The sequence below is a fragment of the Osmerus mordax genome, chromosome 3, assembly GCF_038355195.1.
Source record: "Osmerus mordax isolate fOsmMor3 chromosome 3, fOsmMor3.pri, whole genome shotgun sequence".
NCBI lineage: Eukaryota > Metazoa > Chordata > Actinopteri > Osmeriformes > Osmeridae > Osmerus > Osmerus mordax.
The window spans coordinates 21,293,364-21,320,601 of record NC_090052.1 but is presented as its reverse complement, the minus strand read 5'-3'; the positions used below and the strand labels follow the sequence as shown (position 1 = coordinate 21,320,601).

The window sequence follows — 27,238 nt, the reverse complement described above, 5'->3', positions numbered from 1 at the left end:
GCTGGTTCGATTCCCGGCAGTGAAAAAGTTTAAAGCGTGCTCAGTCAATCATATTTCACATGATGCCGGTTTGATTCCTGGCCTGCCAAATGACGTTGTGTCCTTGGGCCAGGCACTTCACCCTACTAGCCTCGGGGGGGGAATGTCCCTGTACTTACTGAAAGTCGCTCTGGATAAGAGCGTCTGCTAAATGACTAAATGTAAATGTAAACCCCAAAGACACTGACAGGGAAAACGGTCGAAACGTGTGTTTTTCAACACCACATGAATATGAAATGAATTTCTATCTGTGTCAGCGACACCTGAAGGACAGTTTTTCTCGCTCAGATAAATATTGCTGAATAATGTATCAACCTTTTTGGAGCTGATCCAACAGTATTTCGCATTGAAGGATGCACTTATTGGAAATGAATCTGTCTCTTGCCTTCCGTCAGACTTTGTCATCTAATCTCCTGTGTTTCTGGGCAGCAGAGCATGGGAGGATGACTGCTCAATGGACTGAATGTATTGTCAAATGTGATCCTGTGTTGATAGAGATACCAGAGGAAGGTGGTGTGTACCAGAGGGAAACATCCAGAAAGTTTTTTTTTAGTTTTTTTTGACAAGCTAGTCAGGCGGCTGTTGGATCACTGACTGGGTCTGTGCTGTCAGATACAGGGCCTACTGTGCATATTTTTCGAGGCAGGAACACTGTCGATGTGCTGCTGGGAGATGACCAGACGAGGAAAGACTGGACCATGTGGAGCCTGACAGTCGAGCAGACATCTCTTAAGTAAATGTACTGGTAGCAACACTCGACCTCAACAAGAGCTGTGGACTGAACCACATAAAAGCTACCAACACAATAACAACACACTGCTTTTTAAAAGGCAACGTGGCTACTTATACTGTCTGCTGTTTGGCTATGTAGAACAGAGGTGGAGGAGGGTCTTGACTTGTTTGCACACATGGATCCCTTAAGTACTTTGCGATGGTGTCTGATAGTAACCTTGGAGCTGCATCCACAGCAGGGAAAACAGTGAGTTAGGGAAAGCCATGAGCGGGTTAGATTTCACGAGACAAATCCAACTGTCTCATGCTTATTTATTCATCCAAATTATTATTTTCCGTTGTGTTACCTTAATTAAATTTTGGGATAATCGCAGGCATTAGAGGATCTGTCCCTGCAGGGAGATATTTCCCTCCATCTACAGTTCCAAGCGTACTGCACTTGAATGTTTATTTACTTTGTGAGCATTTGGCTGAAGCACAAAGCATCTGACTTAACTCACCAGAGTACCACAGCTCAAATTGAACTCCTTTTTCACTGTTCCCTGCAGACGATTCCATCCTGTTTTCTTTCTCATGTTCATTAATAATGTGACTTCCCTCTGAAGATTACACGTTGGCAAGATTAATGCTGACAATAAACAAAGCAACACTGGGGTACACAGTCATGAGCTCACGCACAAGTTTTTTTACCACTGTAGCTCCAAAGCTGTTAGTATTCTCTGTGATCATCAGTTGTTTCATTTCTACCTGAGTCATTTTCTGGAAGGGTGCCCCTGCTGTACAGCAGATACGACATTCAGTTATCGCATCAGACTTGTATTTCCCGGTATTAGATCATTTGTTAAGCTGAACTAAACTGTTGAAAATGACTGAAGGATTCCTAATTTCGGTTGAGAGGCCATTGCCAGGCTCCCTCATTCATTTGCTGACCTAATTGAAGGTACCTCTTTATTGTGCCCTTTATCGATCCCCTCACACCTCGTTTAGAGACACCTACTTTGCTTCCTTCCATGGCTCTAAACTAGTGAGAGGCATGGCATTATTGGAGGCAGCACCAAGCCTTGGCTCTAAACTAGTGAGAGGCATGGCATTATTGGAGGCAGCACCAAGGCTTGGTGCTGTCTAGCTGTCTGAGGCCATGCCGTAGAGTCAGAGCATGGGCAGAATGACAATTACCGGCACATTGTGTCACCGTTGAGCTTGTCGGAATGTTTGTTTGGATAGTTACATTCGAAACTAGCGAAGCGGACGTGTGTGCCTTTGTAGCCAATCAGAGTCTGAATCACATTGCTGGCTGTGTATGTGTGGCTGGCTGTTGTACTGCCAAGTGACACAGTAATGCATCACCGGTTAGAGTGGTGATAAGGCCCAGATAGGCTACATGCTCTATACCGCGTGTAAAATGTGAATGTAATTCGACTGGAGATATACGGAAGCTGCTTTTGACATAATGAGTCAAATGAAGAACACTAGCACCATTATTGTCACTTAAGGCCAGGTACTACAGGCAAAACCTCAGAATTTTGTTCAGTTTGTCAATTTGGATATTTTTTGATATTTTGGTTCTATAACCAATAAACTTTCATAACATGCCACAATTATTACCAAAAACATTTTTTATTTTTTTATTTTATACAACCTTGGCCAAGTACACAAAACCTTAAATCATGGTCTGTTACCATCTTTTATTGTAATTTGTCTCAGCAAGTTAAGAAATAACTGAAAGGAATTGTATATTGTTGGAAAGCTTATTCTCTCAAGCATATGGCTAGCCAAATCCCTGTTCTAACACTTCTAAATGTTTAACAACTCATAATAGGTAAAGCCACACAATTTTAAATACAGCTTTTTACTTGGAATATATAGACATGTTCAGAGAGATTTTCAAATATATTTTGTCAATCTCATTTTATGTGGTATTATATACAAAAAAAGAGGTGAAAACGTTGTGTTTTAGCACTTGTCAAGTGCATTTCCACATAATTAACTAAAAAAACGTTATTTTGACAATTCTAACCAATTAGTTATTGATCCCATCAAAGCAAACCAAAAAGTTCTGACTTCATCTATGATGTAGTTGCCGTGTTCTACATTGTATGCAAATGAGCGCATATTTAATGAGAAAACACGTCATTTGCATAATTTATTGGGGGGAAAACGAAAACTATTTTGTTTACTATTCCGCTGTAGTACCTGCCCTTAAGATAGCTTAATGGGGGGTGACTGACATACAGTATTGTCCCCATGGCAATGGACAGTATGTCGCAATGTGTGTGGACAATGTGAACAAGAGAGATAGACATGGAGTGCTAGAAAAACCTGGCAACCTGTCTGTGGTTAGGACCTGTCACCTGCTCTCCCCACAGGCCTGTCACTCTGCTCCCATCAGTGTGCCCTGCAGCGCACAGCCGTGACGGGTGAAGCGGAGGCCAGGTGGAGGCCCAGTGGAGGCCAGGTGGAGGCCCAGTGGAGGCCCAGTGGAGGCCAGGTGGAGGCCCAGTGGAGGCCCAGTGGAGGCCCAGTGGAGGCCCAGTGGAGGCCAGGTGGAGGCCCAGTGGAGGCCCAGTGGAGGCCCAGTGGAGGCCCAGTGGAGGCCAGGTGGAGGCCCAGTGGAGGCCCAGTGGAGGCCAGGTGGAGGCCCAGTGGAGGCCCAGTGGAGGCCAGGTGGAGGCCCAGTGGAGGCCCAGTGGAGGCCAGGTGGAGGCCCCGTGGAGGCCAGGTGGAGGCCCAGTGGAGGCCCAGTGGAGGCCAGGTGGAGGCCCAGTGGAGGCCAGGTGGAGGCCCAGTGGAGGCCCAGTGGAGGCCCAGTGGAGGCCCAGTGGAGGCCAGGTGGAGGCCCAGTGGAGGCTCGGACAGCCCAGTGGGGATGACATAAAAAATTTAGACAGTTTTGAAAAGGTGTGATAGATGAGCATGCAACTGTGGTCGTTAATCCATTGCCCAAAGTCCCTGGGCTCTCGCTTGCCTCAGTCCCCGGTGACAGACAGGGAACACATTGTTCACTTGGCCCTGCACTGGTGAGAGAGCTGGAGGATAGGTACTGTGAGTGAAACAAAATAAATGGAGAGAGAGAGAGAGACACAGAGACACAGAGACACAGAGAAGGGTGGTTAATTGAATTTGTATTCAGGAAGAATGATGATGTGTTTGACCCAAAGGGACCTTGGCCTCCCTCTCAGACAGGGAGGCTTGACTCATTTAACAAAAAGGAAGTTCAAATGCCTTCTTAAACATTATACACGGTTGGCGACATTTTCAGTGCTCCAGGCAAAGTGTCATACTATACCATGTACATTTAAACCAGGAAGTCTCCGTTATGCAATAGCCGAAGTGACTCAGCTGGAACAATACATATTTTGTTGACTTAGGGCTTAGCACTGCTGACTAATGGTAGGGTTGTTTGTATGAGGGACTCTGTGAAGGCAGCTAAACAACTCTTTGAGGAGAGGAGGGAACTGTCAGATTTAGTTGTAGGTTTTGGTGTCACTGCAAAGAAACACAATTTAAAGTCTTAAGTTTGTCAAACTAACCTTAGTCCAGATTTAGGATGCAGGACAATTTGTAGGTCGGACATGGGGATTAAGAAGCATTTGGAAAAGGAACACTTGTAGGAAGAGGATGAGTAGTTGGAGGAGGAGGAGGAGGAGGAGGAGGAGGAGGAAGGGTGAAAAGGAGGCCTGGCCGCCATGCTGCTAAGCAACAGTTTAAGATGATGGATCACCTGGCTTCGCTCGTTTAACTTCCTATCTCGCCAGGGGCAGACTGGCCGTTTTTACTGCCTCATGCTCCTGTATGTGGCCAGCTCTGTCTCCTGCTTCCTGCCTCTGTCTCCTGCCTCTTGCCTCTATCTCCTGCCTCTGTCTCCTGCCTCTATCTCCTGCCTCTGTCTCCTGCCTCCTGCCTCTGTCTCCTGCCTCCGTCTCCTGCCTCTGTCTCCTGCCTCTGTCTCCTGCCTCCTGCCTCTGTCTCCTGTCTCTGTCTCCTGCCTCTGTCTCCTGCCTCTGTCTCCTGCCTCTGTCTCCTGCCTCGTGCCTCCGTCTCCTGCCTCTGTCTCCTGCCTCCTGCCTCTGTCTCCTGCCTCTGTCTCCTGCCTCTGTCTCCTGCCTCTGTCTCCTGACTCTGCTATTCCTCCTACATGAACGGTAAAAGTACTACTTGAGAAATCTTGCCTAAGACTCGAATTTGGGCAATGTTTCAAAGAGTGCTTCCAAGCCACCTAAGAGAGATCACAGAGTAAAGAAGCTACTGGCGTACACTACGAGTAGCATGCTAATTGACGAGTCCATTTCAGCAGAGGTGAAGGCTGTTTTTTCTCCATGACCTCCTGCATGTAAACTCCATTAAGTCAGAGGCAGCCGTGTCTCCGTGGACAACGGCAAGGGTCAAAGGGTGCTGGTGACCTGCCTTTACCCTGAGGAGTTTCATTCCATTTCCCAGGGATCTCATTTTCACTCAGAGATAGGCACTTATCTTTCTCTCCTGCACTGTTGTTCTCTCTCTCTCTCTCTCTCTCTCTCTCTCTCTCTCTCTCTCTCTCTCTCTCTCTCTCTCTCTCTCTCTCTCTCTCTCTCTCTCTCTCTCTCTCTCTCTTTATTTCTCTGGCTCTTTTTATTTCTCTCTCCCTGTCCCTTTTCACCAAGAACATAGCACAGAACAAACAATCGTTTTATGGCTGCAACTGCTACCTTTCGTGGTGCCTTTTGCCCCCACACCTGCTTTTGCTTGTAAAAGACACGGTGGTAAATGCTGAATTACATTTGGATGTAATGATACACATGTTCCGTAATGCTAACGAAGCGCCGCACAAAAGCTGACATTTGTTTAACGTGACATGAATGATGTTTGGGATTCAGGTGGCAGAGCGGTTAGGGAAGCGGGCTTGTAATCAGAAGGTTGCCAGTTCGATTCCTGGCCATGCCAGATGACGTTGTGTCCTTGGGCAAGACACTTCACCCTATTTTCCTCAGGGGAATGTCCCTGCTCTGGATAAGAGCGTCTGCTAAATGACTAAATGACTAAATGTAAATGTGGATGCGGTGTGAGGGGAGGAAATGAGAAAAGGTTGTCTGTGTCTTTCAGGCGTGTTGGGAAATATCTAGAACCTGCCTGAGAGTGAGTCTTGACTGTGTGTTTGTGTTGAACGCCTCCTGTCCTGTGTGTCAGCTGTGGTTCCAGCTAGGGGGGGGGGGGGGGGGGGGGTAGGAGAGTAGCTCACTGACACAGCAGCAGCTTTCTGCATTATTCATCATCACACAAGACCCACGTTAGCTGCTGCTGCTATTGAAAAGTACGAGAAAGAGGTAAAGTGTACGCCTTGCAACTTAAAGAGCTTTTCATAAACTTTCCACTCCTGTCTGTCTCTCCTTCTCCTCCCCCCCATCTCCAGTCCTGTTTGCACCCTGCTGCTGCTCAGATTTACTGGAAAGCTTGGTCAATTCACAAAAAATGGAAATCGATTTGGCAAACAATAACATCACATAACAATACACTGCTTATGCAAATGGGGTGTAAGCTTGAAGCAACAGTAGTGCCCCTCACTTGCTGAGTGGGATTCGATAAACCTGGTTGGCTAAAAATGTCTATTTATTCCTCATCAGTTTTCAGTTATTCCCTTGGCCTGTCAGCCTAGTAAATAAAAAGAGATAAGTCTCGCTATCTCTTTGTTGGTTTGTTTGTAGGTTTGTTCTATAATAGAGATGTACTGGAGGAACAAGTTCATGGAATATTGTACAAAATTACGTTTTCCTCCACTGTTTAAACTGATTTTAGACTTGTTGCTATGCCTACAGTTCCTGATACGTGGCCATTGGACACCTGGAAATAATTTCTTCACACTGCTGCTGTAGCGTTGCAATCGGCAACTGTTTCCCATTTTCCTGGATGTCACGCTTGTCTATCAATATAAATAATAGAGAGGAAGAAGTTTGTGTCAGCAGGGATGGTGGATGAGAGGTGAACATTGCGTCGATGTGGCTCAGAGCAGATATGGATTTGCAGTGTCAGTCTGGGTGAAAATAGACGGGGAAATGTGTGTGACTTGACTTTCTTGGTCTTGAGTGCTGTTTCCACGACAACCTCATCTGCCAAGCGTTGTGTTTGAGGTTTCAGGGATATGCCACGCTTTCCAGGGCCGTTTGGTGGCAAAGACGGAACAGTGAGACACCTCACTGACTGCAGAAGATAAACAGGCGGCCGAGGGGAAAGAAACGACTGAATAAAGAAAAGATAGAGTCCGTGTCTGAGAGAGATAATCTGTCGGTTTGTTGGCATGGGGATTCGTTGTGGAACCACTTGGCAGGCAGAGATATCAAAAAAGGAAGGATTAGGTTTTGCAGAAAGAGTCTGCCAAATTCTTATTTGTATATGTGCTGTGAGAACTTAATGACAAGGACCTTTGAGCCCTCTCATAAAAGACAAGGGAACAGAGGCAGAGATAACCTATTACCAAAGCATGGAATGTGTTTTTACAAAATGGGAGTCAGATGGCTGAGCGGTGAGGGAGTCGGGATAGTAAGCCGAAGGTTGCCAGTTCGATTCCCGGTCATGCCAACTGACGTTGTGTCCTTGGGCAAGTCACTTCACCCTACTTGCCTCGGGGGAATGTCCCTGTACTTACTGTAAGTCGCTCTGGATAAGAACGTCTGCTAAATGTAAATGTAAATACAAAAAAACTGTAAAACAATTTATAAATACATTTTCCCTACTTGATTGTTTGCACTTCACTTGCAAGTTTTTCAGTGACGTCTCGTCGTGTTCAGAGCTGTGTCCGCTTGTCTGTGCTTTTGGCCATCGACTGACAACTCCTCCTGTTGACTGTGAAGGTGTCTCGCACTAACGATTGACCTTTCATCGTGACACAAGTCCTCGCTAATGGCCATGTCATCTTTGACTCCTGTGTGGGGCGGGGCAGCGCGGCATGACAGCCAGGTCACACCGGGTCTGGCGGCTCTGTGCTCGCCGACGTTCCCCCTTTGACTTGTGAATGCTAATGAGTTGTGTTCGGTGGACGAAGGCTCCTAATTGGCAGCCGAAGCTCAGGCTCTTGTCTGTGGTTGGCCCGCAGGACCGCAGAGCCGATCGACTAGTGTAATGTGTGACAGGAGATGACATGCTTTGACTCCTTTGACATTTCAAGGCCCTGGTTCGTCCCTCAGTGACGAAAGCAGAGACACCAAAGCACACTTTGAAGTTTAGAGCCTTGATGCATGAAATGTCAGTGAATTAACCACAGAAATAAAAAGAAAATAGACACCAGGCACTAAAGACCCTGTCAGTGAGCAATGTGTGTATTTCTGTATTGGCTTGACTAGCTTCAACTCAAACCCCTGCCGGGTACAGATGTGCATGCAACACTGTGTTTCTAACGACAAGCAACATTGTACTGCAGTGATGCCACGCAAGATGGAACCTATTCAGAAATGCAGATACTGATGGTAAATACTCCATTGCACTGAGGAATTACAATAATTGTCTTCAGAGTACAATAATATTGATACAGTAGACATACAATGTGTCTACAGATACACAGATAGCTATCAGAGTTGTGGGCTTGGAGGTGTTGTAGAGGAATAGGTGTGGGGCATGTGTGAGGACTCCTGTCAGCTCTACCTAAGAAGAGAGAGAGGGAGAGAGAAAGAGAGCGCGGAAGAGATGGGAGACAGGAAGGTCAGAAACAGACATTTTTCAGGGCACCAGAACAACAGCCACCACAAAACTCATCGTGAGACGAGATGTCCACCTGTCTTGCTGAGGCCTAATGGGGCGATGACCTAGTCTTAGCTGAGCAACACACATCATTACTGGATAAACACAGAGAAGGTAAGAGGCTCTAACAAAGGCTGGTGGGGTGGTGTGGAGGATGGTAGATCATGGCTCCATTAGTGCTTCAGCAGATGGAGTCTGTACTGACCTACTGTACGCCACATGCCACATTCGTCTCTCCTTCCACACAAACACATATAATGGAAGTTGACTGCCGCGCTAATTAAACATAATGCTCTCTGCCCTATTAGCGGCCGAGAATTAACACGGAGCACGAGTCTCGGGAGGGCCTTAAAGGAAGTAAAGCGAAGCTAGTCAGGTGGCTGAGCGGTGAGGGAATCGGGCTAGTAATCCGAAGGTTGCCAGTTCGATTCCCGGTCATGCCAACTGACGTTGTGTCCTTGGGCAAGGCACTTCACCCTACTTGCCTCGGGAGAATGTCCCTGTACTTACTGTAAGTCGCTCTGGATAAGAGCATCTGCTAAATGACTAAATGTAAAATGTAGTCCTCATTATCAGATCCCTTCACTCTGGCTGAGGAAACGCAGAAGGACAGACACAAACAGCGTGTTTGTGTTCAGTGTACACTTGGTGAACTGGAATCTGTTCAACGTGAAGCGTTTTGTGTGTCTGCGTGCATGCCTGTCTGTCTCTCTGCCATGTTCCTGACATGGTTAAAGTTGATCAGAGACCTACTTGTGTGTCTGCGGGCGGGAGTGCTGGCCCTATAAATATTTATCCCTGTGCTCTTCTCTGGCAGCACTTACTCTCTGGTTTATCTTATGGAGATTCATATCTGTGTTTCGAGCTGTCTTGCAGAGAACAAGACCTCCCACATGGTTCACCCATATCCTCCTCCTGTCTGCTGGCCTGTCCCCCCACCATACCCTGCTCTGGACAGGCTATCCATCATGTCTGCGGATACTGTAGTACTAATTGTTCAGGGGAATCAGCTTCCAGGTGTTTATTCCTCCACCACACATGAGTTAAAGCACATCCCACGGCATGTATATCAGCCAAGCAAAACGTTTAGGGGGAGTGCTATGCTAAAAGCATCGAGGACGTCCTCAGAGCGTTACAGCCCAGCGTTTACGTTTGAGCAGCTATACATCATACAATCGTATCCACTCATTCTCCCTGCCTGCCTTACTAAAAGGGTAGGTAGGTTCCGGGTTCTTCTAGTGATTATTATTCATGAACAGGGACCTCACAACTGGGGTCTCATTTACATGTTTGCATGTGTTGCACACTTCACCTAAAATTAGCTGTGTTCTGCAAGTTTGACTCTAATCTATTATTCATAGCTACCTCAAAGTCATTTGCTGGCTGTTTGTGTCAGGCTTTAGCACCTGGAATGGAGGACAGTACTGAAAGCTATTATCTTGGATAAAAAATACAATTTCTTCAAGATTTCACATTATCTTAACAATTTGGTAATGACATTCAACTTGGAGTGGAAAAAATAGTTTTCTTGTTCGTTAACAGTTTTTGTCAAGATGTTTCACTGCCCCCAACTTGAATGTCAGTGAATAACAGTTTTGTAATTTCTCAGACGTTTTAAACTCCATTGCGGTAGCAGGTCAGAGCGTGTTTTAAATTCGTACCATCTGAATGTGGCCTAGGTTGTTGTATCCCCTTTCTCAATGCCTTATGTAGCTGCACTTACTCCAGAATGAACATTGTAACATTGCGCTTTCAGTCATTTAGCTGTTCTTGACTGAGTAAGGCTGATGCCCGCTGGGCTGGTCGAGACCGTGTGACTGTGTGCAGGATGGAGGATAGGGGCTGAACAGAAACATGGCCCATCACTCTGAAACAACAGCATTTGTGGGCAGTGTTCCTTGGCATGTAACAGTGCATGGCCTCGGACATATAAAAAGCACAATCTATCTCTCCAATCCTTTGAAATGGAGAAGGTGTTAGAGATTGTATGCCGTTTGAATTGTTTGGTGAATTTAAATCAGGGGCATTCAGGTGAAAAACAATCAAGTTTTTATTGTCATTACGGATCTTAGAAGACTTTTGTCACACTGATTTCTTAGCATTTGGCTGCAGGGTCTCGTGACATTCATTAAGAGTGGCTAATGACCTCATTAAGGCGGGCAACTGCAAGAGCAACACCTCTGTTGAGCAAATGGCCTCGTCAGCAAGTAACAAATGTGTGTCCTCGTCCAACAGCTCCATCTCTAACCTGCTTTCTTTACGCTGTGTGTGGCCTGGTCGTTAGTGCCTTCTGACCCTCTGAACAGCTCCATCTCTAACGTGCTTTATTTACGCTGTGTGTGGCCTGGTCGTTAGTGCCTTCTGACCTTCTGACCCTCTGAACAGCTCCATCTCTAACGTGCTTTCTTTACGCTGTGTGTGGCCTGGTCGTTAGTGCCTTCTGACCTTCTGACCCTCTGTCTCCGCAGGTGTTCACCAGGTATGGGAAGTGCTACATGTTCAACGCGGCAGAGGAGGGCAAGACCCTACGCACCACCATGAAGGGCGGCACAGGCAACGGTCTGGAGGTCATGCTGGACATCCAGCAGGACGAGTACCTCCCTGTGTGGGGCGACACAGGTAGACCCTCCCCTTCTCCCTGGCTCCCTGAGTCCTACCCTCAAGCTGTCCCAGCAAGCTGACAACCGACACACAGAGATTACACCCCACACATAACTTATAGCAAAGTATTAGACTAGAGAGACATGCTACAAATTTGAGATTCCATAATCCAGTACTTATGACAATTCTGTCAAATAATCTTTAAAGCTGTGATCCAGCTCTTAAAAACCTTTCCAGCCGTGAAATTCCTTTGATGTTTTCATGATATTAATTTCCTTCAAATTTGCCATTTGTGTCTTGAGTCCTATGGGCAGTTGTTTTTTTTGTTTTTTTTGGGGGGGGGGGTTGCCGTGAAGCAGAGTGGCTCAATGCTGCAGTTCCTCCAATAAGCAGCTCATTTCAGAACAAGACAAGACTGGGCAGTATCTGGACAAGCCAAGCAGGACATGGAGAACCTGGCAGATGGACATTATTTACTTTGAGCTCTTCCACAGAGCAGATCTACCGTACAGAACCCAATGGTGTCTCTCCAAAATATATTTTGGAGAGACACCATCTGCTGCAGTGGTACATTCATGTCATTAGCTACCCTGCACACACCTCAGTGAGTTATTTTGTTCAGGCACTGTCACAGCCAGCTACCGACAGTGAATACACCCCTCCCTCCCTCCTCTTTGTTTATCCCTGTACAGATTCATTACCAGCTAGCAGCTGAGTCAGCCGTCATAATTTAGGACCCTAACCACTGAACATCCTCATGGGGCCTCGTCACCGTAGATATGGACACTGGCTCCCGTACAGACACACACGGCACAGAACTCTCCTCATCTTCTCTAGCCTGCTCCTCCCATTCTACCCTGTAAAGAGCCAGCTGTCCATTATGCCTGTTTGTGTCTTGGCAGTCCTCCTGGGCTGGTTAGAACGGAGTTCTGGCCTGGGAGTGTTCGGCTGCTTTTCTGACAAGGTAGCAGGTGGGAGGAGGTTGGATACAAGGCCTGTTGATGCTTGTTTCAGGTTGTTTTGTAGCTGGTTAGTAAACCCACTGCCTGTATGTTTATATTAGCGGTTAACACCATCTTCAATGAAGGCAGGACCAAACCCAAACAATGATTGGAGTTTGCAAGTGCAATCATTATCAATCATTTGACTTTCAAGAAGGATTATAAAATGAAAGTCAAGTGATTGAGCCCCAAGGCACTGAAGGAGGAGCTGTGTTCAGATCCACAGCTGAGAATGGCAGTTTGGAATAACAGATAGAGCGTGTGGCAAGTCCACTTCACTAATCATACCCATTTCAAAACGTCTTCAGTTTTGTATGTCCGCTGCAGAGGGTCCGCTCTACTGCCCGCCCCTTGCTACGAGAGTCCCGCAAGGTTCTGCTCGGATCCCTTCACTTCTCCGCATGCACCCACCCCCACCCCCCCCCCCACCCCCCCCACCCCCCCCGAGTCAGATTTTTTCCTGAATGTTGATTTATTACTGGGTTTACTTATAGTACTTGCTTGTGGGCAGTGATTTTGAACCGGGATTTGTGATGAGGCTGTTTGTTAAAAGTACCCCACACCCCTCCAGCCATTAAAGTCCAGGCCATGGTATAGTAATTGCTGTGAATATTTATATTTTTTTATTTTATCAATACTGCTTCTCATATTTCCACAGATTTTGCCTACAACTCAAATCTTCTGTCATGTCTTATTGTACATTAACATGAGAAGATCACACTGGCCTGTGAACAGATGTTCACTTCCTGTAATGCTTAGCACGTTGTAAACTTTCACAACTGCAAAGTGTTTTAGTGGGAACTCCTCTACTCGAGCTCGCAATCAATCCAAACTTGTTAGTTTTTTTTTCAAATTAAATTAGAAGAACCCAAGAGGTTTTTCTGCGTTGGAATAGAAACTATCCAATTGCCATGATAATTTATTTCGTATATGAGGAAAGGGCCAAATGAACCCATGTAGTTGATAACATGTTTAGACAGAAGTCAATGAGAAAGTCCTTAAGCAGATAATTATTTCACCTACAGTGTGAAATTTCTCACTGCATACTCTACTACCAGCCCGACACAAGCATTACCATGTGTTCGGTAGGTGCACAACTGGAGTTTCTAGAACTTTCCAATCCAGAGGGAAGAGACGTCAACACTGACCGCCAGTGAGTATTCTATAATTAGCCATGAAAGATAATTTTCTCTAAACTTTTCCGTCAAGATTGGAATTCCAAAGGATCTCGCCAAGACTCGCTGTTAGTTTCGCGTACAACGGAATCCAGCTATGCCAAAACGACGGCGCAGCAGAAATTCCAAAACGCAATTCTCATTGAGAAGACGCAAACTCTGACTCAAATACTCAGTCACTCAATCCCTGCTACGCAACCTGCACGCTTTGACAAGACCTTAGACCGAATCATATTTCATATAAAATTCATAACTTAGTCATACCGTTTCATTACTAAATTTTTACGTGTGCCTGTCCATCATATGTTTTCCTTTATTTGCCATAAAGTAATATTAAGGTGGTGCCCCCATCGATACTTCGTTTTAAATTAAGTATGTCTCATTCGAAACCACACTGGGTTTGTTGATTTCTCACTAATAAGTGTGTCCTGTTACCTTGGAAGCTAGAGGTCCTAACCAATAATATCAGTATATTACTCTTAATCTCTTTGTTTTTTCCCCTTCCCTATACTTATTTCTCTCTCTCTCTTACACCCGCCCACACACACACACACTCTCAGCCACACACACACACTCTCAGCCACACACACACACACACTCTCAGCCACACACACACACTTCTCTCTCTTTTCTCTTTCTTTTTACCATCTGTCTGTTCGGTTTGGCGTTACATTTTTCATCTAATAACTAGCCATCATCTCAGATATCTACCATGTTAGCAAAGAAAAGAAAGTGGAACTTCAAACAGTAGAGTTGGTTCATTTCGGAGTTCTAAGGCCAACATGAAGAAGCTTTTCTCTCTCATCTCTGTTCTCATCTACGTCTGCCCTGTCAAGTTATTTCAGTATTTTTGTATGTCTGATACACCAAGAGGCTCATGAAAATAATACTAATTCAACGGCAGGTCGGACACCCTCATTAAATTGCCACATTAACTACTTGGCTAATTTTGTGATGTAGGTTTGTTGTTGTATTTAGAGTTTAGAAAAAAGTATCTTAAATATACGGAAAAGCTTGTTAGCTATTGTACAAATCTGTAATCAGTGCGGGTTAGTGGTGAGTGGGGAGGCCTTGGTTATAGGTGTGTTAAAGCTCTAAAGAAGAGAGCGAGGGAGAGGAGAGGGAGAAAAGGAGAGAGGGAGGGTTTGGGATTGGTTGTTGTTGAGGAAGTTAAAATACTGTAGAAACCTGTCTGACCTCAAGCACAACGTTTTGGCTGCGGCGGCCATCTTGAGTTTAGCTGAGCCTGTGCTGATTTGATTTCATACACACACATGCTCCTAGACACACAAACACACACACTTCAACCAATCTCCCTGCCTGCCTCCTGCCACAGACCCTCCACTCCCCCTCTCATCCTGGGCCTCTTATTCAAGCAGAGAAGGAATCACACCTAGTACAGCCAGTCATGCCAGGAAATGAAATTCATCCATAATAGAAGTTGACCAGTTGAATCTGAACACATGAAACAGTGTGAACTATTATGCAAAGAGAGCAGCCACATTGAGATGCTGATGTTTATTCAGAGATTCATATTTTCCGAAAAATATAATAATCGTAAGGAGGATAACAATGATGATACTGTGCAAATATTGATAATGTAACCCTGCCGCTCTGTATTGTCATTCTAATCATTTTATGATAGATTTGATATAAAGAATAATTCTGCTGCCTTAGCTTGTGTCTTTAACTGCTGTCTTTTGATCCCAATATGCAGAATAGTCACTAGTTTCAATGGGGTCAATGAGCAAGCAGTACTAGATAGTAGGTATGAGCAAAACAGACCTTGTCATTCTCTACTTGTGGACATTCCCTCCTTTTGCCCATGGCATGTTTGAACTCATTTTTAAGCTATTATCCTGTCTTGGTGACATATGGGGTGATGGGTTTCCATGGTGAGGGCAGGTGTGGGGATCGAAGAGCAGCAGTTAGGGGTCTGTGTATCTGTGCCTTCTGTCACGCCTGCCCAGTTAGCAGGCGCGCTAGACCCAGGAGCTATGCTGCCCTGCAGGCTGATTGAAGCTCCTGCCTGCTATGCTGAAAGCGGAAGGTTGGATTGAATGTTCAACGAACACTGCCGGTGGATGTAAAGGCTGGAGAGAGAAAGTTATTGATTTAGATAAAGACTCCTCTTCCTGTAAGGTGTGCTAATGCGTGCCTGGCACGATGATTGTGGGAGAAGTATGCATGCCTCTGAGACCCCTTCATATTCCGGAATACTCCTAACTGTGAGTGTGTGGTTGTGTGTTCTGTGTAAAATCCCTTTCATCTTCAGAGTTAGCATACAGACAGTGCAATCTTTTATTTCAGCACCCTCTTTTTGATGTTGAGCCGAGGCAAATGGACTGGCGATCCACTGACTTGGTGTAACCATAGAGAGGGAGATGACTGTAATGAAAGCGTATTGATTTTCTTCACCAGCTCTAGAGTAATTCTCCAAAGGTGGTTTCATCCAGGACGTTCACTCCTTGAGTATGCCAGCGCAAATGTGTTTTTGTATATAGCTTGTAAACAATTACTTGAAACAAGTGTTTTTATGTGCGAGTCAGAAACAGGGAGAGTTAAGAGAGGGTGAGAGAGACAGAGAGAGACAGAGAGGGACCGAGAGAGACCGAGAGAGACAGAGAGAGACAGAGAGAGACAGAGAGAGACCGAGAGAGACCGAGAGAGACCGAGAGAGACCGAGAGAGACCGAGAGAGACAGAGAGAGACCGAGAGAGACAGAGAGAGACAGAGAGAGACCGAGAGAGACCGAGAGAGACCGAGAGAGCGTGCATCCAAGGACACCTGTGGTGTTTGTCTTCCAGAGGAGACAGCGTTTGAAGCTGGGGTGCGGGTGCAGATCCACAGCCAGGCAGAGCCTCCCTTCATCCACGAGCTCGGCTTCGGAGTGGCTCCGGGGTTCCAGACTTTCGTGGCCACGCAGGAACAGAGGGTAAGGGACTGCAACCTCTCTCCTTTTTACCAACCATGGCGTGGAGCTCTTGGCATGGAGGGCTTTCTATTGTGTGTGTGTGTAGTACGTGTCTTGTGTGTCCGCATAGCTGTGCGTGTCGGTTCCCTCGGTTTCTCTGCCTTAAGCGCTGCATCCTTGGTTGTCTCTTCGAAGACGATGACTGACAGATGATAACCTCCTCTTCTGTCAGTGTCCATGACCTTGTTGTCAGCCAAGTGGTTCACCCCCTCATTCCCACTCAGTCGTTAAGTGCTTGTCTCCACCAACAGCAGCATCAAGGCCACCGGCCTCATAGACTCAGTAGACCTCAAACCTAAGTGCACTGGGAGGCCTGTAGACACACCCTGTAGCTAAGCCAGGGGCTGCTCAACAAGGAGGTTATTCTGGTCTTTACCCAGAAACCAGGCTCCAAGGTTGGAGAAAGGCTCGGTTTGGAGTAGGACAGGGCTGCCATGATGAGTCATCTGGACTGCAGGTCCCTGTCTGCCCACAGTGTTGCCACTCACAGTCTGGAGGGGTGGATGGATGGATAGACTGTCTCCACTCTGGGATGTCTGTGATAGACTGACCTTCTGTGGCTCATGGGCCCTACTATCTCTCCTTCTTTCTCGTATTTCTCTCTATTATTTCTCTCTATTTGCCCTCTCTTTCTCTTTTTATGGAGTTGTTTTTTTACCCCAGGTTGCCATGGGGAGTTGACTTGATTGTCTTTTGATTGCCCTTGTCAGAGAAGAAATATTTCTGCCAAGATTAATGCCTTGTTCCTAATTTTAAATGGCTAGTGTGTCTAGCATACAAGATCACTGTTCCACAGGTTACCACAAACTGTTCCGAAATAAAAAAACAAGACAAATACACCTCTTAAAAAGGAAAACGGTTATAATATCTATCATTATGTCAGCACATTCAGTATAACAGAGTTGAAAATAAATCATGCTTTTAAAGAGTTTCGGAGAAGATCAGAATCAGAATTTGGTTTATTTGCCTTGTAGGTTTATACAAACACAGAAATTACTGTGGCAGGAAGGTGCAAACAATAAACATATACAGATCTTAAATTAAAAGTAAAAAAGTATAATAGTATAACCAATTCTAAGAACTAAACAATCTAAGGGAAAATCTAAGGACAGGAAAAGTGTATTTCCTCTCAACCCTACACAGAAAAGAGAGGACAATTAGGTTGAGTATTCTATAAACGCCTCATGTTACCGGTCGGATCCCCAGTTCCTCTACACCTTTCCTCAGACCCGTCTCTGTACAACATCGCCTGCTGCTTCGCTTTAATACCAGACACATTTCCCTACATCCAGCACAGTGGCAGACCAATGAATTCAGCTCCTCATAATTAACTCAGCTTTCCACTTTGAATTACAAAACCAGAAAGACCTCTCACTGTGTTATGTTCTTTCCTGTGTTCCTGAACGGCCCCCTGAAGATATGTCCTGAGCTGACCAGAAAACATGGCCAGTGGAAGAGAGTTTTTAATCAGGGTAGAGGTCTGAGCCGAGAACTGTTAAACTCACGGTGGTCGTCGGGGGAGGGAAGGGATTCAATCAGAGAGTGAGCTTGGCTCTCAACTGGTATGAGCTCAGCTCGACCCTTTCCTGCTAAATGTTTAAATAACATGTAAATGTTACAGATAAAATTGATTTAAAGTAAATACATTTAACCTTCTAAGAGTGCTGAAGTATATCACAGAGGGAGAGAGAGGCAGAGAGGGAGAGGCAGAGAGGGAGAGAGAGAATATAGATTGCTAGAGGTGACTGATTACAGTTTTATTTCATCTCGCTATTTGAAGTGTAAGAAACTTTGTCAAAGTGTTTCTTCTTCTTCTTCTTTTTTGTCTGTGTCCCAATGTCTGAGGATTAAAGTTCTCCACAAAATGGTTTTATTGGAACCTCTCTCCCCCTCCCCCCCTCCTCCTCTCCCTCTCCCATCTCCCCCTCGAGTCAGTCCTTCCCAGAGTCTCGGTGATGCTCTCTCTCAGCTTCAAGAGTCCTCCCAAAAGATAACCTTACAATACCTGTGCTCCAAGGTGGTGAAGCTTGTATTGTTAACATGCTGGGTGAATTTGATGCCATGCTTTTTAATCATCTTGAAGCCTGGACTGGATCACTTAAGATCTATTGACTTAGGTTCTCAATATAATTGCTTATCTCTCCATAATGTCTTGGGATTGCATTATAATGACTTAGGATCTCAATATAATGATTAATGATATAACTATAATGACTCGGGATCTCAGTATAATAATTTAGGATCTCAATATAGTGAAATAGGATCTAAATATAATGATTAAGGATCAAAATGATTGTGCCGTTGCCATAGAGATAAATGTGTGTATTGTGGGAATGACAGCACAGTGGAGCAAACAGTGGGACTGCATCAGAGGAAGGAGCAGTAGTCTGGCCTTGTTAACATACCACATTAAATAGTGTAGATATGTGTGCATTCTCCCTCTCACAATCTCCACAGCTCTCCACTGTAACACTATGGCTTGTCGGGTTCAGAAATAGGCTTTTTAACAACGTCTCTCCTATACAGAAAGTGTATTTTAGCATCTGCAGCTGAGAATGTGTCATGCATTGATTAATTATGTTTCAGGGAAGGCAGGGATGCTTGGCCACCATTAGAGAGCCCTTAATCAGGTCAGCTGATCTCAGCACAGTGGCGGCTGACATTGAACCACTTTGATTATTTGATTACACGCAAATAATCAGGTTGTGCCAAAAGCTGGTCTAATTAGTACACCAGGCCACATGAGCCGAGCTGCGAAGGGGATGATGACGGTTATTGACTGACGAGGAGCACCTGTCTGAATAGATGAATAGATGCTGTTTAGAAGTCTCTCCCAGGGCTGATTGCTGGGAGCCGTTACAAGAGTACAGTAAGAATGGGGGATCATGGCTGAGCGGTTAGAGAATTGGGCCATTAATCGGAAGGTTACCGGGTCGATTCCTGGTCGTGCAAAATGACGTTGTGTCCTTGGGCAAGGCACTTTACCCTACTTGCCTCGGGGGGAATGTCCCTGCACTTACTGTAAGTCGCTCTGGATAAGAGCGTCTGCTAAATGACTAAATGTAAATGTAAAAAGAAGGACACATGTTGGTGAATAATGTCTGTATACTGCTTGATAGAGTTAAATCAGTGGTCCTCCTATTTTGTAAGTCTGAACGTTTGTATTATTCTAAACTAGGAATACATCAGACAAACGACAAACTAATATCTCTTTCTGGTAGATGGTCCTTGTGTCCAAGTATTTCTGGGCTAACAAGGGAGCCAGATTCTGACTGGCGGGATATTCATTACTTTGATCCAAAAACAAAACCAAAAACTGTCATTTTGGCAGGGGAAACCACGTTTCCCACAATGCATCGTGTTGACAGAGACTGGAGATTGGGAGCAGAGCGCGATGGGAGATGGATGCTGGAACAGGCTGCATGTGTTGTTGGGCAGATGGGCTCTCCTGCTGTCCACGTCCTCTCATTTGCCACGCTGTCTCCGGAGCCACAGGCAGGGAGGCTACATTTGGAGATTTGTGTTCACAGAGCCTGTTGTTGTGGGAAGTCACAGCCAAAGCATGTGGATCTGTGAATGCACTCCTCTCTGCCCCATCGGATCTCTGTGTCCTCTACCCAACTGCCTGCTGGGAAACCAAGACCCGCTGCAGTCAGACCTTACAAGTCCTGAAAATACCTCCGGGACAAGACAGCAAAGAGGGGCTTGTTTCCAAAACGTGCACAGTATCATCTTGAGTTGCCAGAGTACTACTACTAGGGAGTCTGTTGGCTGAGCGGTGAGGGAATTGGGCTAGTAATCCGAATCTGAAGGTTGCCAGTTCGATTCCCGGTCATGCCAACTGACGTTGTGTCCTTGGGCAAGGCACTTCACCCTACTTGCCTCGGGGGAATGTCCCTGTACTTACTGTAAGTCGCTCTGGATAAGAGCATCTGATAAATGACTAAATGTAATGTAATGTAAATGTACTTGTACTGGCTGTGTGTACTTGAATGTCAGTCTCAGACGGCAGTGCTTACCTGCTTCTCTGCTCACCTGTGGCCTGTGTGCTGTGTGTTGTAGCTGACTTACCTGCCACCCCCGTGGGGGGAGTGTGAGTCCAGGGCCCTGGACTCTGGCTTCTTCCAGGTGTACAGTGTGACAGCCTGCAGGATTGACTGCGAGACTCTCTACATCATAGAGAACTGCAACTGCAGGATGGTACACATGCCTGGTAAGCACACACACACACACACACACACCTCTGAAGCCTTGAGGCTTTTGGAGCATTATTATGACAAATGCAATATGTCAACCGTTTTTAAATGTTATAAAAAAAAAAAAATCCTAAAGTATTTAGACCCAGACAATAGAACTTGGGTGTATTTAAAGTAAAGTAAATTGGAACGAATCTGTATGTTCAGTTTGTTTGGGAATTTAAATGTAAATAACCTATAAGGGTGTCCATGTGTTTTGTTTTGCTGCAGTTTTCTAAAGTGGAAAATCACGAATAAGCTCTGAATAAAACAATTTATTACAACTTTTTCTCAAAATCACTGTTCTCTCTGTCTCTCTCTTCTCTCTCTCTCTCTCTCTCTCTCTCTCTTTCTCTCTCTCTCTCTCTCTCGCTCTCTCTCTCTGTCTCTCTCTGTCTCTCTCTCTCTCTCTCTCTCTCTCCTAGCTGTGCCAATATAGATTCCAACCAACAATGAATAGTTTGCTTCTCCTTGACCGTCTAGAATAATCAGAGCTGTTTGTTTGGGGGGGGGGTGTAAGCAATTTAGAGGTAGTTCATTTTGACCCGATTTCTTTTGAAGACAAGCTAAATTGAAAATCTCCTTGTGTCTCCGCATAGGCGATGCTGCATTCTGCACTCCTGAGCAGTATAAAGACTGTGCTGAGCCTGCCCTTGGTAAGTCTAAATGCTCAGAAGCATAAGCACACACACACACACACAGACACACTCATACACAGTGCCTGCACACACATAAGGATGTATATAAACACATAGCACAAAAAGATGATTGGTCACTTGAAGTATGGATACTGTAGCTGTGATTCTCCTTTTAAAAGTCTTTCACATACATTCTCTTTGCCTCAGTGGAGAATAACAGAGGGTTTGAAGCATGAAAAGCCTTTGCTTCAGGCTGCCCCTCACCACATCCAGGCTGTGGACTAAAAGACATTACTCTGAATCATTCGTGTTTTCAAACTAAAAACGAATTTCAGTTCCCACCTTTGCTGTATGGAGTTTCAAATTAACTTAGCTTCGCCACACACTGGAGGGACTCATGAAATGTCCAGTCATCTCAATTATCTTCACTGAAAGATGCTTATGCGCTTTGTGAGATGGAAGTGATCGCCGACATTGGGCCGACATTATTGCCAGAAATGTGTCTCTCTCCTACACATTTGAGCTGCGGGGCGCAGGCCCTGGCAGTGTGCATGCCGGCTCGCTCCCGCTCTGTAATTAGACATTGTGGCTCTAACAAGAATCTGAAGCTAAGTAGTAATGAGGAGCTGGAGATAGAGCTGGATTTCAGTCCAGCTCTGGCTCTGAGTTTGGTTTGAAATGGTTGAACTACCATTAACACACACACACACGCTTTGAACCTTCGGTACACATTCCGGTTAGAGCCAGATTGTTACACCCACCAGTAAAGGTTTTCACTCATTTCCAAGAGATGTCAGTCATGGTGTTTGGGGAGAGTGTTGCGTATGTGGAGCTCTCTGTTGTTTTAATGGGGGACAGAAGAATTTGTTTCTCTACATCGAGGTTTGGGATTTTGAAGGCGGCTTGCCCTCTGCAGCTAATTGCACAGGCAGTTATTTTTCCTTCTGTTTCATGGCCATGGAGCCCTGGAAATATGGTAATGTTCATAAATAACAATTATAACCCCTGGTATAATTGTTTTGTGGACGTGATTGTCAAACTGTAACTAGCTTATTATATCCAAAGCTGAAGGCTGAGTTTCTGAAAGTGTTTAAACATTAATGTGCTATCCTTATAATTACATGAAAAGAACAAAAATGAAGTGAAAATGAGAGAGACACAGGAGAGCGAGAAAGGGAGAGACACAGCGAGAAAATTAAACCAGGCTAATGAATGCACAGTGCTACCCAACTCCAATAACCCCTTATTTGAATGGAAATAAGAGGCGACCGAGATGCCATATTGAATTTCCTTTTGCAATTACTTGACAGCTGAACCCTGCAGGACATCAGTATGTCTGGCAGGTACCCAGCTCTGAGGATCCTGGCCATCCAGCAGAATGAAGACACTGTGAAAGAAAGGGGTTTTGGTCATATTTTCCCTCTATTTTCTGAGAGATTGTTCATAAGCAGGAAAGGGGATGTCAGGAGGACTGGGTTTGGTGCTGCTCAGACCAGTTAGTTTTGAACATCATTGGAAACTTCACAGTTGAGTGTATGTTAGAAAACGCTTTATCAGACAAGTTAGTCAGGCTTGCCATCATCCACCTGTGTGGTCTGAAGGAAGTGGATTTCCACTTTTGCCGTCTCCTATCTGAGGCTCTCTCCTAGTCCGAGTCTAGTCTGTCACAGCAGCCAGTCTCTCAGTGGGTTGTGGGGGAGACATCTGCGATGGCAGTCATGTGATGTTCCTGGTGACCTGGTGACCAGGTGGCTGAGCGGTAAGGGAATCGGGCTAGTAATCCGAAGGTTGCCAGTTCGATTCCCGGTCATGCCAACTGATTGGCATGATTTAGCAGACGCTCTGGATAAGAGCGTCTGCTAAATGACTAAATGTAAATGTTCCTGTTGGACTGTATTCACTCCCTACCATGATGTTGACATCAACAATAGCCTGGGCTTTTCATGAGGGAGCATAGTTTGGTACACATGGTTTAAGGCCGAGTGCAGCGTGGTCCAGGAAGTGTGGGTGAACCCTGGCTTGTGCTCGGAATGATAAAAGATGGCAACCCTGTTTCCCCCCCAGCTGTCATAAACAATAGGAGTTCAACACTCTATACTTACGCGGTTTGTCATGGACAACGTCTCTGCTCATCCATTCCGGCTGACAAGATTTGCCCTTCTGCCCTTCTGCCCACCCCCTGCCTTGCCTCCCTCTTCCCTTCCCCTGTATCGCCCCTTCCCTGCCTCCCCCTAGCTAAGCTGTCCATGCTGGAGAGCAGTAGTTGCATCTGCAGGGCACCATGCAACATGACCCGCTACAACAAGGAGCTGTCCATGGTAAAGATCCCCAGTAAGACCTCAGCACGCTACCTGGAAAAGAAGTTCAACAGGTCGGAGAAATACATCACGTGAGTGACACTCTGCTCCAGCCCAACCGGTCCTCATCACACGCCCACGAGGCCTTGCGACTCTTGAGAACAGTGTGCAGGTACCGTAAAGAGGATTTGAACACGCCCACGTGTAGATCACAGTCCAGATGGTTTGCCAGACAAATGCTCAATACATAGCAGTGGTACCCTTTGAAGGAAATTAAGTTCTTCATTATTCGAATAACCACCTCAAGAGACAGAGTATAATGTCACTGAGAAAAGCTTGGGGAACAGATTGAGTATGCCTACGTTGTCTCACAGGTTGCTAATTAATTTATAACCATAAAAACCTAGTGATGGTAAATATTTCTGGAATGTTTTTGATGTACTCGCATTATTTTTCCTCCTCAATATTTTTCATTCTCTCACGCTGTCTCACTCGCTCTGTGCTAACACACTATCTCGCTCGTATCGTCTCATGCCATCTCTCTTTCTCTCTTTCGCTCGCCATCTCTCTCTTAATGCCTCTCATCTCTCTGTCACTTTCGGTCTTTCATTGTCCCTCATTATATTTCCATTATCCTGCTCTTCCTCTCACTCTCGTTCTGTCTTTCTTAGGGATAATATCCTTGTCTTGGACGTGTTTTTTGAGTCTTTGAACTATGAGACCATAGAGCAGAAGAAGGCGTACGAGGTGGCTGGTTTATTAGGTAGGTTCAGCAACTACCTAGTGTGCCGACTAACTCTGTCCTGAAACCTGTCTCTCTTCCCCTCTGTCTCTCCCACTTTAACTGTCGGTTGGTTCAACAGGTGATATTGGTGGTCAGATGGGCCTGTTCATTGGTGCAAGCATCCTTACCATCCTGGAGCTGTTTGACTATGCTTACGAGGTAAGTCACGCTGCAAACACTCTGTACACAGTCTGCATTCCCACTGACATACACACCAACACACACACACACACACACACACACACACACACACACATACATACATACACACACATACATACACACACACACACACACATACACACACACACACACACACACATACACACACACACACACACACACACACACACATACACACACATACACACACATACACACACACACACACACACACGCACACACACACACATACACACACACATACACACACACACACACACACACACACATACACACACACACACATACACACACACACACACACACATACACACACACACACACACATACACACACACACACACACACATACATTAGCAAAACATGAAAATCCCCCCCTAGGCATCTTTCCACGTTTCCAATATGAAACACTCTCACAAATCTTGACAGACTTACAGCATTACACACCCTCAGAGAGACAAGCACAAACACTTTGTGCTTCGAGCCACGGCGCAACACGTTCTCATTGACTGACTGGAAAGGACACACATAGATGAGCTGTCTGGGACTGTCACTGGGATGTATTCTACGGCTTTTTCATTAAGTTGTCTTTGGGTCCATCCCTCTCCTGTTGTGTCTGCACAAAGCTCTGCCAAACACAAAATCCTAGATAAGTACACAGCGAAAGTGTTTTTCAGAGCATTTGAATGACAGAAATTGAAGTTTTGTACACAGATTCAACTGAGGTCTTGTGTAAGTGTGACTGTACCAAGAAAACAATTGTCAAGGTCATGTTTATTGCTGCAGTTACAACTGTTTTACCTCCGTAATCATATCCTTGGCTGCTAGTGGTCCCCCGTGTTTAAAGCCTGCCTTTATAAAAAGCATTGGCATGGCATGATATTGTTCATGGAACGCATTGGCGTGATTTACACCAATATTAGGTGGTGAAGGACAGACTGCTGGATCTGCTGAGCAGAGAGGAGGAGGAGGAGAGTCATGGAGAGGATGTGGTAAGGATAGCACTTATCCAACCATGGATGCACTCTTAAAACCCAGCACTATGATGACAATTTTCCCAGACCCCACATTTGCCATTCAAACCATAGCAAGGTATTTCGAGCTGTACTAAAGTTTGTGCGTGTGTGTGTGCGTGCGTGTGCGCGTGTGTGCGCGTGTGTGTGCGCGTGTGTGTGCGCGTGTGCATGTGTGTGCGTGTGTGTATTGTTTCCACCGACCCCAGAGTTCCTGTGACCCAGTGGGGAACCATTCAGAGGCCGTCAGCCATACGGTGTCTATGCCCCTGCAGACCACCCTGGGCACGCTCGAGGAGATAGCCTGCTGAGTCCCCCACCCAGCCCCCCCAGCCCCCCAAGCCCCCCAGCCCCCCCAGCACAGAGGGCTTGGAGCTCTGGCCAGAGGGGGGTGCCACCCAGGAACCACACTTCTCCTAGGCAGGACAGAGAGAGACAGCTGGGAGGGGAGGGCCTGGGTACTGTCTACAAGCCCTGCCTACTGGCCTGCCTGCAGCGGCTAGCCGAGGGAAGGAGCTGTCACAAGAACAGGCTGAGCCTCTTTGGTGTTGTACTGTTAAACCAGGAGGATCGCAGCCTCCCCTCCTCTCCCCCTCCACGGCTCCCAGAGACCTGTGTGGAGGCACTGGCTCTCCTCACACACACACACACACACACACACACAGTACACGCACACATAAACACACACTCTCGCAATACAGACACATAGCTTACACAGCAAAACCGTCAGGATGGGGCCAGCCCTGTACAGGACATCTGTAAACGCCTCACCATTAATCAGTCTGCGCTCTACTGCCAACACTATTCCGTAGACAGCTGGGAACTGTTCAAACTGCATGCGCCTCTATCTTTTGGATTCGGCCTCTCACTATCTCTCTTTCTTCAATGCTGATGCGTATGCTGGACTGCAATGTTGCTTTGCTGTACATGTACGTGCCATATGCCATATGCTGTGTGTCTCTCTCTCTCTCTCTCTCTCTCTCTCTCTCTCTCTCTCTCTCTCTCTCTCTCTCTCTCTCTCTCTGTGTGTGTGAACTGCCCTGTGAGACAGGGCAGGCCAAGAACTAGAAATAGAATGTGCAGATTGGATATGGTTCTTTATATCAGATTTCATATGTGACCAACCGTGTCCATCATGTCGATTCTTTTTTAAGGCAAATAATGTCTTGGAGTGTGACTGTTGGTACTGTTGACAATACATAAAGGTTTAACAATGTAGATCCATCCCGTGTAAATTAGGCTGCAAAAAATGTATTTAATTCATACAAAGTGACTCTTTCAAAGTCAGTATTTAATTATTATTTTTTATGTCAGCTTTGATTACATCAGTTTGAATGTAAACAGATGTAATGCAGATTTCCAGGTCACTGAGCTGTTTCATAAAGATGTGTTGAACCAGCACTACATTCTGACGAGAAATCTGAAATTCAATTTAAATGAATTAGACTCCAGGTTATGCCCAGCTAGTCAGGGGGTGTGGAACATTGTTTTCCTGGAAGAGAACATGCCTAAGCCAAATGTCTCTCATAATTACCTGACTTGAAGACCCTCTAGGGCTAACACCTCATCATTGGCAAACACATCCACTATCAAAACACACCCCAAACCCAAGCAAGAAACGAAAAGATCCATTACGTCATCTTTTTTATTTTGTTATTATGAAAATGCTGTGGATAATTAGGTGTTGACTGAATTCAGCTGGAACTATTTTTAAGGTTGTTGTTTTTCCCCATTGCAGGGTGTATTGTATAGTGCTGTAGAAATTGCTGTTGTGCTCATAAACGGGTACCAGGCCAATGAGTGAGTCATCTCGACAGACGAATCAGACAGCCTTTCACCAGAAAGTATGAGATCAGTCATGG

The 27,238-nt window shown here is 45.7% G+C and overlaps 1 protein-coding gene across 1 annotated transcript in view; it reads left to right on the top strand.

The window, feature by feature from the left end:
* asic2 (acid-sensing (proton-gated) ion channel 2) overlaps nucleotides 1-25,714 on the top strand; it is a 150,696-nt gene extending 124,982 nt beyond the window's left edge. The window contains exons 2-10 of the mRNA XM_067233199.1: nucleotides 10,944-11,094; nucleotides 16,060-16,187; nucleotides 20,289-20,439; nucleotides 21,061-21,117; nucleotides 23,335-23,488; nucleotides 24,068-24,159; nucleotides 24,260-24,339; nucleotides 25,287-25,355; nucleotides 25,586-25,714. Of these exons, the coding sequence (XP_067089300.1) occupies nucleotides 10,944-11,094; nucleotides 16,060-16,187; nucleotides 20,289-20,439; nucleotides 21,061-21,117; nucleotides 23,335-23,488; nucleotides 24,068-24,159; nucleotides 24,260-24,339; nucleotides 25,287-25,355; nucleotides 25,586-25,687 (984 nt within the window). The 3' untranslated portion in view covers nucleotides 25,688-25,714. The remainder of the gene's footprint in view (nucleotides 1-10,943; nucleotides 11,095-16,059; nucleotides 16,188-20,288; nucleotides 20,440-21,060; nucleotides 21,118-23,334; nucleotides 23,489-24,067; nucleotides 24,160-24,259; nucleotides 24,340-25,286; nucleotides 25,356-25,585) is intronic.
* Nucleotides 25,715-27,238: the final 1,524 nt, after the last annotated feature.